This window comes from Stegastes partitus, unplaced genomic scaffold (genome assembly GCF_000690725.1).
Source record: "Stegastes partitus isolate 25-593 unplaced genomic scaffold, Stegastes_partitus-1.0.2 Scaffold110, whole genome shotgun sequence".
NCBI classification, from domain to species: Eukaryota; Metazoa; Chordata; class Actinopteri; family Pomacentridae; genus Stegastes; species Stegastes partitus.
The window spans coordinates 632,992-648,611 of NW_007577841.1; the positions used below are offsets into that span (position 1 = coordinate 632,992).

Below are 15,620 nucleotides of genomic sequence, written 5' to 3' on the forward strand. Positions count from 1 at the left end.
CAGCCAGTAGGGGGCGACTTCTTTGGTTGCAAAAAAGAAGTCAAATTATATAGAAGTCAGTGAGAAAGTGACCGCGCTTCTCTCTTGATTTGTAAGCTCAGTAAACATTTTGCAAATTAGTTTATGGTCTCTGTTGCTAGTTTCAAAACTCCTCTATACAGCCTGATGCTAATTTTATAAATTATGTTCCATGTAGAGTACAATAGATGTTAAAGCGGAGTATAGCTACCTTGTGAATGACAGATCACTATCGTATCGGCGAGCGCATTGTTCGCAGGTTCTCAGTCAGATCCACCTCTCACTTGTTTCATCTGGTTTGAAAGGGGAAAGATAGCAACGGCCAAATTCCAAACTTGAGGCTTCAAAATGGTGGTTCAGGAAGATTAAGCAAGTAAAAAGTGAGTAAAAATAGTTAGTCTCAGTCATAGATGCACGACAGGGAAGACGCACTGGAAAACACTGATTACAAAAAGGTATAATAACTTGATATTGGCCCCTTAAAGAACACAGATCCTAACATCAGACAAAAACTTGTAATTAGGGGTGGGACTTTAATGCGTTAATTAACACGAAAATGACGTGTTAAAGTCCCACCCCTAATATACTTTAAAGCGCTAATTCCGATGAATTAATTACAACAAAAATAGCGCGTTAAAAAAATTAACGCATTTAATTGCAGTTTGCATCCAGGGAACACGAAACGTTTGTCGGGGCCCACTTTCATGGTCCACCGATCACACTGATGCACAAGCTGCGTCAGTGCTACGCTAATAACAACAAACATGGAGGAATCCGATGAGAGTGCATTGCTTGGACTGATGGAGGGTAAGTTTCATTTTAAAAAACTGCCTGATGGAAACCTTGACCATAGTGTGGTTTTGTGCAACTTGCGCAGAAAGAATTTGCATCCCACCGAAGCACATCAAGTTTACGGTACCACCTGAATGCAAAGCATGTTGTAGCGAGCACAGAAACTGCCGGAGCAAGCAGTCCTGGATAGCGCAAATTTTTGTAATGCGTTTTTTTTGTTGTTGTAATGAATTAATCGTAATTAACGCGTGAAAGTCCCACCCGTACTTGTAATGCATTACATTGAATTTCTAAGGAATAGTCCTGGTCTTGAGACGTATTTGGCATTTTGAGCTGTTGATTTACCTTTGCAGTGTTTTGACAGTAATGCTACACCACATGAAGTAAGTTTTGTCTTTGTGTATATCAAATGTCATCAAAATGTGCTTTTAATTTAACACTTTTAAATAAGCTTTTTCTTCAAAACTAATGTGTACAACTTACCAAAACAAACACTCTAATTTCCCAAATTTTATTTTCTGTTAAATATACAATTTTTCTCATACAATCACTGAGTTGGAATAAAAATTTCAAGATGCATACATAAGAAAACACAACGGCATCAAGCAAAGTGTGAAATATTGTCCTCAATTTAGTTTTTCCTTTTCACATAGTATATATTATAAAGGGGAGGGGAGCTGCCTTCCCCCATGCCACGAGGTTCAAGAGAAAGCTGCTTGCCAGCAATTAAATACATGTCAAACAACAAATACATTCATTGTTATGAGAAATCTATTTCTGACAGCATTCTCTTGTATTGAAATGTTTAGGAGCAAGAATCTGCGTATAAATCGTAAACAGATTACATTCAAGCAATGTGTTGATTTCTAGTCCTCCTCCTCCTCTAAATTCAAGTTTCGACAATATTCTCCTCTTGAGGCTTTTCGATGTTCCTTCGACAAACAGATTTTGGCAGTACTGAGAGTTAAAGACACTGGGTTTGTGTTTGCTCAACAGATGTGGTTTTGAAGACTAACACTGGTAAAGAGTGGTCTGACCCAGCTGGGCAGAACTAGTCAAACATTTCCCGCAGTGTAAGTGCACATCTATGTTTCAACAAGTAATCCTACAAGGCAAAGCAAATATTTTAGGACTTTATCCCAGATGAGGAACAATGTCAGCCTCAAGAAAAATTCGCTTTCTGGACATGTCTGTAGATTCCCCAAACACTCCTGGACCACATATCTGTTAGTTTGTGGTAGGTAAGTGCTTGTTCTTTGGCCATTACCCCACTAGGAGACCTTGCATGAGACTTCAGTAGGTACTTTGGGTGGGTAGAAAAAAAAAAAAAAAAAAAAAAAAAAAACCCTTTCTGCTTCCTAACAATAAACAAAGCCCACCTCTGTGGAAAAGCCGATTATCCAATCAAGTCACCATGGCAACCACAAACAGCCCCAAGGTCTCTCTAGGAGACAGCGGTATGCTAATCTCTCCAGCTCCCATGCTTCTCTGCACTCTCTTCAAAAATGAGGAATCTGCTTAAACTCAATTTTTTCACAAAAAAAAAAATCTTCATTTTATTTTCTATCATCCTCGCCTCTCTCTTCAATTACTTTCCTTGCAAGGACAAATAAGAACAGTTTCCAGTGTGATAATCTCATCTTCTCCCTTATTTCATCCTTCCTTGCTTCAGGACTGACTTTAGTACAAAAAAAGGGCCGCCACAGAAGTCTCTCCTTCAGCTTTCTCTGACTACCAAGAGGAAAAAAAGGGCCGCTTGCAGTGGAAGGTTTGTGTGAATGCATTGCCCAGCGTGACCACACGACCTTGGCCGCCCGAGCGGCTGCGCTCCACCACCACCCGGGGCATCTGTACCAGCTGGATGGGGCTCTTCCCGTCCTTCAACGCCTGGGTCAGGTTCAACACCTGGAACACACAGGATTTGAGCATGAAGTAGAGAAACAGCACAATGCAATATGCACTTTTGTGGAAAATCAGAATAGAAAAACTTTGGATTTTTTTGACCAAATTTGCACCACCTTATAACGATTTGTATTGTTCTGTCAAAGTAGGGATGTACCATTGAAGACCATATGTACATATGAATGAGCCTACAGAATCTCAGGACTCTAGCTACATTATTTCTAAAGCTGTGGCATTTAAAAACACTGCTCCACGGATTGGTGTGAAGAAAATGAAGCCAAAATTGAGCACAACCCCCTATACATTTTTTACTCCTGTGAACAAAAATTTGACACGTTTTACTGAATAACAAACATACACACAGAAAAGAAATCTGATGAGATGGTCAGGAGTGATTTATTTTTCTTTTAATTTGTTAAATTGAGGCAGAATGCCCCATGTACAGTAAATATCACCTTTATCTAAATGACAGACCGCTGTCACTTTAACAAAGAGATAAAGCCGGCAATGTTTGAAAAGGGATTATGACCCTGAGAAAGGAACTGTAATACAGCAAAATGACAGTTAATGCTGCAATTATTTTTACTGCAGCAATTATTTATTTTGCACAAGTAAAAAAATTCAGCTTTATAAAAGAACTCCATTGAATTGTCTGCTGTTTCCTTCCTTTGAAAACTGTAATCCTGCACATGCCTTTTTTTAACACACCATAAAAGACATGAAAAAGAAAACAACAGGGTTAGAGGTGAGAGGAGAATAGAAAGGCAGAAAAGGTGAGGCAGTACAGTAGACTCGGGCAGCGGATCCAAAATTTGGTGCAGAGGTGTGTGGTGATGAGGTTACAAAGCACACAATGGAAGTGAAAGAAAGTAGGACATGGGAGAGGAATGGGGGGAGCAAGGTAGGTTATAAAAGGAAACAGCCAGAAAGAACAAAATAGAGGACACAAAAGGGAAAGAGGAAGAAAAACAGGGCTGGAAATGCTCATTTTGGGAAAAAAAGAAAGAAGAAAAGAAAGTGACTCACCTGTCCTCTCATGACAGACATCTGTCTCTCAAACATGGTTTTGTCAAAACCTCTATCAGTCTGAAGACAAAGAAAATGACCAATATTAGCAGGTGTTCCATTAAATTCAACAGAGCACACATCACTTTCTGATCAGACATCTGCTGCTTTGTGAGGCCATTTTAAGAATCTTACTTATAATGTCAATGAACAGAGCCAAAAGACAACCGTGGTACCTTGAACATCTCATAAAGGTCCTCACAGAGGTCCTGGACAAAGTTCATGTCAGAAAGGCGGGACAGCACCAGGTCTCTGGTCTCCTGGGAGAAGGCCACCTTAGCCTGGGGGAGCCAAGCCCAGTGAAACGGGTCTGATACAAGGACACAACACAACAGGTTGGTGTAATGTCTCACAGCACAAAAAACAGTCTTTCACTGCCACTACAGCCATGTTCTTCCACAGCTGAAGATTAATATTATTGTATTTTCCATACTTGCTAATTAGACAGCAGCTAAGATGCTATTTTTCATATTTTTGCTATGTTGTGTTGATGTATAGTTTGACACTGGCTGAGGAGACCATCGTTGTAAAAAACAGAACAAATAGAACAATGATCAGTTAACAAATCTTATTGTCAGAAAATTAAAGGTACAGTTCTACATTTCCACATTTTGGAAGAAACTTATTCGCTTTTTTTAAATAGGAGTTCAGATGGGAAGATTTCCCTCTCAAGTCTGTCTAAAGTGCAAATATGAAGCTTTTAGTAGTCTGGCTCTGTCTGAAGGTAAAGTCATAAATAAACATCTTGTTTGTTTTGTCCATACACAATAACAAAAAAGGTCTGGATATGCAAAGAATTCCAAATTTGTTTCACTTTCACAAAACGTCAGGCGAGCTATTTCTCCCGTCTCCTCTGTTTCTTAAAGAGAAGCTAATTGTCGACTGGAGAATCGTATCGATCTCCTCAGTACAAGAGCAAACAGTAAACAAAGAGTAAATGTGAGTATTTTCCAAAATGTCAAACTGTTCCATTAGCTGGTGATTTTCATTGGCCTAAAAACTATGACTGTAAATGTTAATAACATTCCACTTGAAATAAATAATTGCAACATGCTGTGGCCCATTAACTCATGATGGCCATTTTAGAAGATTTTAAAAGACTAAATAATGAATCCAGAATGAAAGTCAATAACCACTGTTTATAAGATTATTAGTAACAACAAAATAAAGCCAGTGAGCCAAAGCAAAGTGAAACATACAGGCTCTCCATTCGTCTGGGTGCTTAAAGGGAAAGGCCAAGCCGTTGTCGATCGCTGCAATCTTGATGCAGGAGTCCGGACTGTTTTCTGGCCACTCTGCCTCCTGCAGCGAGGTGTAAAAAAAAGGATAAGAGAAGACAGGTGAATAATTAATGACCGATGGCCAGGCTAGTTATTGATCGCTGTCCAAACGGGATGATTAATTGGACAGAGAGATGACAACCTTTCATTTATCAATAGATGGCACATAAATATTGATGGCAGGCAGTGACAGTATTCTAGCTGCTGTAACCAGCGAGGTCACCGGGGCACCTACAATATCAAAGTGTGTGTGTGTCCTGTTTATGAATGAGTAGCATTAAGTGTGCATTTGTGTATGTATTAGGGTTGACCTGAATTCTTCTAAGCTTCAACTGATGAAAGCTTTTGGGCTTTTTATATATGCCTTATCACAAAAACCTAACATAACTCATGAAATACGAGTAATTCAACGTAATTCCTTTTTAATTTGTACTAATCATTAGTTGCTCTCAGACAACGACATTTAATCTTAGTGCCTTGCAGCTCTCATCTAATGTTACCAGCACTGACACTGGGCCAGTAGCTGGTGGCCACGTGACAGGTTTACAAGTTACAGCTAGGATGGCAAGATGAGAAGAAGTGAGGCATCTGGAATAACAAAATCAAATGTATGAAGATGATCCCCATAAAGTCAAGTGCTGTATATTGGAAGTCTGAAAAAAGTTGTGCAAATGTCCTGAAAGATGTGAATAACAGTTCATGGTTTCAGCGTCTGCAAGGGTTCACGTGCTGAAAAGTTTGTTGAGGAGACGCCCGGGTGCAGGACAAAATTTGTGACCACAGCAACTGCCAAGTGTGTGCCTGGTAAACAACTTGTGTTCATAACAAACGCTTGTTTTAAGGAGAGGCTGCGCAAGGAGGATCGGCATTTTCCCCACCTTTATAAATCATCTCTAAAAGACTTGTAACTTAAATAGTCACTGACGGACTTCAGTGATGCTCCGATGTGCTTTTTGTCAACAGTGTCCAAACACATGAGGAAGTTCCAAATTCTCCAGAAATTCTGTATTATGTCCACCCACTTTGCTTGGGATGGGAACAAGCTTCAGCTGCTGTCTGTTCCATAGCGCTTGGCACACCTCAGAAATAACCATCGACATGCTTGTGCAGCCAAACCTAAAACTAGCTGCTAGTTGAAGTGTCAAATATTTGAGTAATTCTCACGGAAGCTTCGAAAGCCCCAACAATGGTACTTGGGAAAGCCCTTGCATGTCTGCATGTGTACACAGAATACAAAAAAACAAAAACAATCACTGCACAGACCCAAAACAACATGAGCTGTGTTCTATACTGAACATAATATAAATGTTCCTGCAGTTCACCAGTGTGAAAATCAGCTTCGTGAATAGTTTGAGCACGCCTTAAGTACATGTTCATAAAACCTCACCTTTTGTCCTTCGCCTTCTCCTCCTTCTCCTGGCTTCTCATACTTGATCAACCAGTTGTCGTTCCCTCGATCTGAAGAGAAAGAAACAGAAAATAATAAGAAGTACATGCAGAGTAAAACACAATGTTCCTTCAAGTTTAATATAGCTTTATGTTATCTTAAATGCAGGAAGAGGAAAGAGGACACAAACTACAGCTGTGCATGAAGCAACTATGAAATGCAAACACTTGTGACACAAATGCAAGAATAAACTCACTTTAGTAAAATGTGAATAATGCATTTTTAAAAAATCATTATCAAATATACTGATCAGAATGAGCAAAACTGTCAACACTGCTTTAAGGCAACAAAGATAGACTAATGAGTTGACGACAAAAACTGCTAAAATGTCAACACAGACACACCCTCACCTGTGTTTCTAATAACATAGTCCAACACGACCAACCGCTCAAACTGTGACTGCAGCTGCTTCCTGATGTTCTCTGGCAGAGGTTCCGCCTCGAAGCGCCGTAGCCAGTAGTCGGCTTCACGGTAACCTTCCACAAACAGCTGAAACGAGCCCACCTGCAAACACATAACATACACAAACAAAAACACTGTACTGCAATATTCAGTGTTCAGAAAATAGTATGGAGTTGTTTTTTTTGTTTGTTTGTTTTTTTCTTACATAGTATTACTTGGTAAAAAAAAAAACAAAAAAACAAAAACATACATAATTGCACCACCAGTAACGATGCGGTGTGGCGCAATTATGTAACTGAAATGTCAGCAGTGCATGACAGTTGAAACATGAAGCCAGCTTCCTTGTACTACTTCCGTCAGACAATATTTAACCACCTTTTCTAAATATCTAACACGTAATAAGCTACAGACACACAGAGAAGGCCGTCTCATATGAGAGACGTCAGCTACATAACAGACTGTTATACATGTCGCTGATTAAAAGCTGAGTCCAGTTCACTGCACAAGAGATAAATATATCCATTCAGTGTCTGGAAGGACCCTCAAAAAAAAAAAACATGCTTTGAAGGAGAAATGGCATTTATGCTTCCTCTGACCTATTTATCTGAACAAACCTGTCTTTTCAGAAAAACACAAAACAGACACTGTGTAACGTTTCCTTGTACTATCTGCTACCAGGGGCTGCATCAGCAGCTATTCTGAGCCCTTTGCTCATTGTTACAACAACTCTTGTATTACGAATCAATAAGACGGCAGGCAGTGGTTATGTGAGCACAGGCTTTCTGATATTTAAAGAACTATTGATATATGTTGAAAACAAGAGGATTAGTATTTGCTTTGATAGTTAGCAGAGCCCTTCTCCAAGTGTTTTACACAATTACATGAAGAAAACCAAAGCCAAAGGAATAAACCACACAGGAATGAACGGAAGAATTGTAAACAGCCTATGCTTCTTATAAATTACTGATTGGAGCTGCAACTAATGATTACAATTGTCGATTATTTACTTGATTGATTGTTTGGTCTACAAAATGTCAAATGTCTTTGTTTTGTCCATAACCTATAACAGTTTACTGTCATAGAGGAATCAAGAAACTGGATATACTCACATTTAAGAAGCTGCAATTAGAGAATTTTGGCTTTCTTATTTCATTATTCATTGCAGTGCTACAGCTGAGAGGAAACAGCTGGCAGTTCGTGACATTAGATCCTGAAGGACAAATAACCGTTTCGGACATCACAGTTTGCATAGTGCTCACTGCTGGGTTCAGTGCACTGTTGTGGGGAATCGCAGAGGGCAGAGCGAAGCAGGTGGCGTTTTCAAAATTTTTAGTATGACTACATCACTAAGTCAATAAAATATTATGTGTGAAAATTATACCTATTTGTCTTATTGCCTCAATTTGGAAACTTTACTAGATCTGTAGAGCTATTGAGGAAAAACATAGAAACCTAACTCATTAATGCACAGATTGCTACATCAAGCTACATGACTATTAAAATCAGGTTACAACACACCTCATATGCCAGAAAACTTTTTTTCCAAGATCAAGCTTTCCTCTCACAGTCTCATTATAAATGCAAACTCATGTTGTATAATTCAGCAAATTCAAACACACATCAGCTTTTCCTCTGTTTTGTCTGTGCCAGTCTAGATGCCTTATTTCTAATGGCTTGGTGAATATTAATCACAATGTGCAGTTGTCAAAGTTTACTTAATCTGAACTTTGACTGCTGTGTGAGCAGTGCCATCGTTGTGTTCTGTGTGAAAGGACCAGAAACAGTGTGTTACCTTGGGTGGCAGGCCGACTCTGTGGAAGCGTCGTCCCACCTTTGGGACCTTCTCTAAGGCATACTTCTTCCCCCTGGACTTTGCTCTGTCGATGGCGTTGTAGTGAAACGTTTCACTTGCCAAATACACCACCTGATAAAAACATGACGACACTCAGTTAACACTACTTTAGTGTATCTTTAGAACACTGCTGGATAATTTCCTCCATAGCTACAAAAAAAATCAAAAACTACAAGACAACACAAACCTAATTCAGATTCAGATTTATTCAGATGTTCACTAAATTCTGGGTTTGACTACATGAATTCAGAAAGTGTGTGAATTATGATTTACGGTAGAGTGTGTGTACAGCTTATAAATGTATAACCTCCACACAGAAATAACATGAATGTTCAGAGAGCCACACCTTGGTTTTCGGCACCACACCAAGGCCGAGCTTAGTATCAACCAGAGAGGCAGCAGCCTCTGAGAGGTAACCCTGGTTAGGTAACAAGCAGCCTCGGCCGAAACAACACGGACAGCAGAGCTAATGAGAGAGACAAAGGACATGGAGAGTGTTTTTGAGATGCAGATGTTGACATTGCCCTATATTTTGTTGGGTTAATACTTACTATGTGCACAGACAATAAAACTAAGTCCAGACAAATATATTTGAATAGTCAAGAAAAACCTGTAAAAACCTGTCTTTTAAGAGTACATATCTACTAATAGTCTTAGCGTACCTTGTGAAAGTATTTGGTCCATTTTGGGTTCAGATGACCATAAGGTTCCTCTGACTTTGGTTTGAAAACACCAATAATTTTCTGCAGAAAGAAAAGAAAATGACAACAAAAAACAAATGTCAAACAATGCTATTTGGCCAAGCACATTTGGCATATGCTGAATAACAGACATAGGGTTCTAACTTCATCTCACTGAACTAACACTACTTTTAAAGAACACAATTCAAGAGCCAAAGACGAACAGGAAACAAATGCAAAGTGACAGAGATGCTGCTAACAGGCAAGAGATCAATACCGTTTCCCTGTAGTTGATTGTTAATGTGATGCTAATCATCCGTGCTGGCTGCCTGCTATCCATGAGAGCATCGCTGGCTGCATTATTCAGCGAGTTTCTACTGTATAGGATTCTTCCTTCTGTGTACTTTTCAACTCCTCTTCACTCCTTTCAGCTGCTTGAATCAGCTTGAGAGCAAGGCGTACCCACCCAAAGAAGCATAATTATTTACAAGGAATTCTGAATCCGTGACACAAATGAATCCTTGAAGAATAAGAGTACAATTAAGGGAGTAAACTTTTCTGGGAAAAACTTGTTACAAGTTTTTAAACCATGCTATTTTGTTTGAAACATCTTGGCATCCAAACCTGTGCACTATGAATGTTTTTGTACATTTAAAAAAAATCTCTTTTTTTCCTATAAATAAATAGAGTGTGCGATATCAGTATTTTCCTATATATAGCATAATTCTGTGCACTGCCAATACTTTATACACCAAGGAGAATCTGTGCAATATCTGAATTCCTACAAACAATCTGTACAGAATCAACAGTACTGTATATTTCTTGTTTATTTTCATTTTTTGTCTGATATCCCTACATTTTTGCACTATAACCTTTTGCTGCTCGAAATCTCTGTGGGATTAACCATGGCTTTTTTAAAAAATCTAATCTTATCTTTGTTTCCTTCACGTCTCACATATCACTCCTAGATTTGCAGCTCACCCCTTTTGGGTCTTTGACAAAGTAGCTCCCGCTGGAACCCTGGGAAATCCTCTCTGGAAAGACGCCGCTCTCGATAGCTTGTTCAGCCCTTTGGATGATATCTGCAAACTCGGGATCTTCTGGGAAATGGTTGAAGTCCCCACTGTTGGTACCTAGCATGGGAACAAATTTAGATCATGTATAATCTCATTTACAAAGTATGCAACCACAGTGTGCTACAATCAAATTGCAATGTGAATGTAACATCATGACATGAAATACATTGGAAGTACAGTTTTGGTGACCATCAAAGCACATACACAGACTCAAATTAAAACATAATGATAAACCCCATTTAAACATCATTGTAGGCTGTCCTCTGCGATGGACTGGTGACCTGTCCAGGGTGTCCCCTGCCTTCGCCCTAAGTCGGCTGGGATAGGCTCCAGCCCCCCGCGACCCTAATGAGGATTAAGCGGTGTATAGATAATGGATGGATGGATGGATGTAGGCTGTCCTGTCATCTCATTTCATGCATTAGCCTCATATTGTGTTCCTGAGGCTGGAAGTGTTCCCATTATACACTGGGTGAAAAGTGGAGTACAACAGGTGGCTTGTCTATCACAGGACTAACGCAACACAAAACCCACATTTGACCAAACCTGCCTGTGCTTGTGCTGTGGCATGAAACCCACATAGTCACAGACAGAACATACCAGCTCTGCCATACATGCCCCGAGCTGGTCAGCGGATTTAAACCTTCCTGCTGTGAAGTGACTGCACTAAATGAGTGATTCTGACACTTGTCAGAAAACACTATTTTCTGTTGCCTCGCGGTTCTAATAGAATTCTCTGGAAGTGGCTGTTCTCTGGTGGATGTGGTGTGCTAATTATTCCTTTGATGAACGGCCAATCACGGGACACGATGCTTGACTGCCGTCTCTTCCTTGCACGGAGCAGAACAGTCAGCTGACAGAGAGGCTCCATATGGTCCATCAGTCACACTGAAGTCACAGTGGGATCCAGTGAGAGATGAAGGGACAGACACTGGGAGGAAGGGTTGGGGGGTGGACACATGGGTGGAAGGACAGCTACCATGCAATTTGTCACAGCAAGATAAGGAGAAACAAAGATAGCTTCAAAGCAAAGTCACTTGAAGGGGCAGAGAGAGAAGCAAATTAAAAAGAGGAAGAAGTGAATGGAAAGGGGGAGATATGCAAATATTACATAAGGGGTTTGGATTAATTGAAGATTAGATACTTGTCGGTTTTATTCTACTTAAATAGACCACCTAGTCTTGATCAAATACATTTTAAAAAATGGAGAGTTAACTGTTTAGAGCCAAATTCTGACTTTTACTGAACTGTAAGCCTCAGACATGCTTCCAACTACGAAGATTTTACTCTCACATTGAGTCTCTTCTGTCGAAAACCCAAAAGCCTCCAACCATTAGCACTGACATCCTTCTCTAAAAGCCACAAAGTTTGGGCAGAGGGTGAACCTAACTGGAGCAGCCATAATGGTGTCCCCCTTGTGTTTTGTGCTCCATTTGGTACTTGCTGAGCCTAAGACATGCTGTAAAATTATTTAAACAATGACGGGAAAGTAGAACAACTTCAAGCCGTAGTTCCACCATGTTCAAATACAATCTTTTAAAACTAGACCGCCTGTCCTCCACGTGAACCCAGCTTCCAAAATCTATTTTTTAAGATCTTGTCAGCATGTCCATATGGTGGTTTTTATATGCTGGAAGACAAAACAATGGGTAAAACAAGCAGTCAGTGCCATTTCAGAACATTTGGACCTTGAAACTGATTCGTGGATTCAGATTTCCACGTTTTGCGTGTAACGTAAAGATCCATTATTGTCAACTCACAGGGTGGGGTTTTTGTATCATTGTTCATCTTCAGAATTGGTTTCGGTGTCAAACATGAATGGCTGAATAACTACAATATTACAACTTGCCATTGTGCAGTGAAGAGTAGTTTTACAGTGTTTGAGCAGAGCTGGTGTGCTCCAGCTGCAAGGAGTGGGGAAGGAGAGATTTCAAAGGTGTAGAGTTGCATCTAAGCCATTTCAAGGCAGAAGGAATTGCTTTCAAGGAAAAAAAAAATACTTCTAAATTTGTCACTGATATACGGAGACAAGTTTTTAGGAGCTAAATCAACAACCAGGAAGGGACTTTCACTGTTACACTGGAACATTTAAGTTTAGATCAACTGAGATTCGAGACTCACTGATGTTGATTTGGAACATATATATAATGTGTGTAAATATCACCATTCTGCAAGGTGTTTGGCGATGGAGGAAACTTTGCGGTCTCCAGTAAAGCGGAGTGTAAATCTGACTTCAAAAGCAGCTGCATGGTGACTTTAGTATTGAAATAATACAGTGTTAACACAGATCTAGGGATAAATTGTACATTTCTGGCAGTGGTCTCGAATTTTCTGCAAAATTTCTGTGTGTGTAAGGCAGAGGTGACACATTATTTTATCTGTAACACTTAATTTCCAACAATAGATTCAACCAGCTGTCTTGCATGTTAAAGGATGCATGGCTCCACCGCAATGCACTGCTGATGAAAGCCTATGGTAATATCCTTGTAAGTGCAAGAGGCGGCAATGTCCCTTTTCCATCTCCCTCTTTACATTAGCCATCAACCTAGAGTGAAAGTAAATTACACATGCTGCGCTTCCTCGTCCCCAAATTCCTTTTTCATCATCGTCACCATCACACACTAGACTGGACTACTGAGTGTTTGTGTGTCTGCTGGCACAGTGGCCTTATGCATATTTAATATCCGTCTCTCAGACGTCCTGGTCAGTTAATGGGACCCGCAGAGCTCTTTCACAGCAGGAGTGTTGCTCACTCAGAGCCCTGGAGACCAGCAGACCTGCAGTGCTCACAGTGTGTGACATGTCACAACACTGCACTCTGAAAAGGGCTGAGACGGACACACACACTGCATATTTAGGCCACTGCAACCTTTTAGAATTGTTATGACTCCACTTAAAACAGCATAAAAATTATATATGTGATAAAAAAATGTGCATAAACCTATCAAAATGTTTCAACAGAGGGTAATTATATATCATTATATCAGATAAATAAACTCTATTTGCTGTTTTTGGCCACTGTGGACTGCAGTAAATGAAGACGACAAGAACAAGCGACACACAGCTGAATCTACCTAAGGTTGTGAACATGCAAATTTTTACCACCGACTAGAAAAAACACACCTAACATTTAGTTCATGTTCTGCAAGATAAGCATAGGAGAATTTGACTGCCACAATTTGCAATGTAGATTAACTTTTTTTTTTTTTTTTTAATCACACATAGAGACAAGGCACCAGCTCTGCAGATTATGTGATGATGAATTTGTAAAGCAATTTCGTAATTTTAGACTGAACAGTATTGTTCTAAAAGGCCACGAGAAATGGGACGCGATTTTAGGCTCAGCGCTTCTACCTGTGGCCTAGATCTCTGGCCTCGATAGAACTGGGGTCGAACAATAGATCTGAGGAGGGAGAAAGAGACCAACAGTGGAGAATACAGAAGTAATGAATGCAAGAAGAAAACAAATGCTGAAAATTGATGTTGCAAGGGGGGGAAAAAATGGAAAAAGGTGGGCGTTGTGAGGGGGAGTGTTGTTTAATTCAGCTGGCAGTAAAGTCAGAATGTGCTGCTTCCATGGCGACTAGATCACCTTTCCTTTGTTTTCTCCTTTTTCTGTCTTTTCTTTTAATAGTCCAGAAGAAATGCAGAGCTGTGGATATGCAAGAGTGACTACACACACCATACCTCTGGCAAAAAATACATGATGTTAGAGGTGGATATCTGCATAAAAAACTCAAGACCTGATGCAGTATTACAGGAAGGTTGAAGGATACAACTTAAAAAGTGTGAATACATACAGTGAAGACATTTTACATTTTATTACACTGTTAGCTGCATGTGTAGCTGTAATGTTCCAGTTGAGCTCATATGAAAACTAACTTTAAAGCACATAAAGGTTGTCTTCCCCATGAAAACACAAACCAAATTCCCTTTAATATGACATGGATGAAGGGATAGTTTAAAAACATTGTCAGGTTACTCAGAAATAAGGTGTTTTTCTGCTGTACTGAGGCAGCAAGTCAGTGCTTTTAGCCCTATCTACATCCAACATTTTGGCCCCCAAGTCAGGCCCAGGATCCAGCAGGGGCCCTTGAGGGGGACCCAGTGGCCAGACAGTGAAATGGATACTCCTACAAGAGATTGCATAACATCACATTGATTTGACCACGTAGCATTCACTCATATCTCTCCATGTAACACTAATCAGCCTGTGTGGTTCAAAAATAACCATATGGCACAGATAAAAAAAAAAAAAGGGAGCAATCGAGTGAGAGTGCCCTGAACTAGCTGCCAATGTATCCGCCGGAACTTGCTATAATGAGATTTGGAATAGCCTTGATCCAGAATGATTACCTGGGGAGGCCAAGGTGTCTTTATCCGACGACGAGCTGTGTCTGTTCCGCCTGCTCCGCTTCTCTCGCGCTGCCCTCGGAGACGACGAGCTTCCTGCTAAGCACGGCAACAACAGCGCCTCTTCGCCGGAGCCGTCCGTCTCCAGCTCGGTCAAGACGCTTTCACAGGAGTCCGAAATGCGAACGGCGAGTCCGGGGTTTGCCGACAGCCCCGAACCTATCCGGCTCCCGTCAAATAACACCTTGGGAGGCTCCGCGGAGTGAAAGTTAGACTCCAGCACCGGCACCGCTGTTGCTCCGGTGTCCTCGCTGGTCTCCGTCTCTGTCGGGTCGCATTCTGACATCATTGTCGCTCAGTTTTTTTGTTTTTGTTTTTTAATGCAAGCGGTTAAATGTACATTGAATCACAATGACTCTACTTATCTGTCAGCCTGTCATTTTACAGACACCATGCTCTCGCCGGGAAGCCAAATTAAATTACTGGAAAGCAGCTGCTTTCGCTCACCGATGTGTCCACATAATCCGTCAAGTCTGCGTCCTTCTGCTTCCTAGTTGGCTCTCTGCGCATGCGCTACACAAAAGAACGCCGTTTGCTAAAGTTGCCTTCAAATGCTGTCAGAAAAATCCAAACTCCCGTAATTTTTGAAATTCCTCTGCCAAATTCCCTCCTGTCAGTCCGTAGTGCATCTCAAAAAATTTACACAGCGTGAAAAAACGTACTTTTTCGACATTATTTTATTTTTTATTTTTT

General features: G+C 40.4%; 1 protein-coding gene across 1 annotated transcript; it reads right to left on the minus strand.

Annotated features, from left to right (window-relative positions):
- Positions 1–1,305: 1,305 nt before the first annotated feature.
- On the minus strand, positions 1,306–15,412 carry pi4k2b (phosphatidylinositol 4-kinase type 2 beta). Its single transcript, XM_008277930.1, has 11 exons — positions 14,871–15,412; positions 10,420–10,571; positions 9,421–9,501; positions 9,105–9,224; positions 8,699–8,830; positions 6,855–7,008; positions 6,445–6,515; positions 4,977–5,079; positions 3,954–4,087; positions 3,739–3,798; positions 1,306–2,715 (listed from the first exon to the last, which is right to left on the minus strand). Exons 1-11 carry the CDS (start codon positions 15,214–15,216, stop codon positions 2,542–2,544), a joined length of 1,527 nt encoding a protein of 508 aa, XP_008276152.1. The 5' UTR covers positions 15,217–15,412; the 3' UTR covers positions 1,306–2,541.
- Between the last annotated feature and the right edge of the window lie 208 nt (positions 15,413–15,620).

Coding starts and splice junctions, on each gene's coding strand:
- pi4k2b (XM_008277930.1), bottom strand. CDS start 15,216: ATGATGTCAGAATGCGACCCGACAGAGACGGAGACCAGCGAGGACACC. Junction 10,572..14,870: donor AGACACCTTGGCCTCCCCAG/GTAATCATTCTG, acceptor TTCCCATGCTAG/GTACCAACAGTGGGGACTTC. Junction 9,502..10,419: donor TTGTCAAAGACCCAAAAGGG/GTGAGCTGCAAA, acceptor TTCTTTCTGCAG/AAAATTATTGGTGTTTTCAA.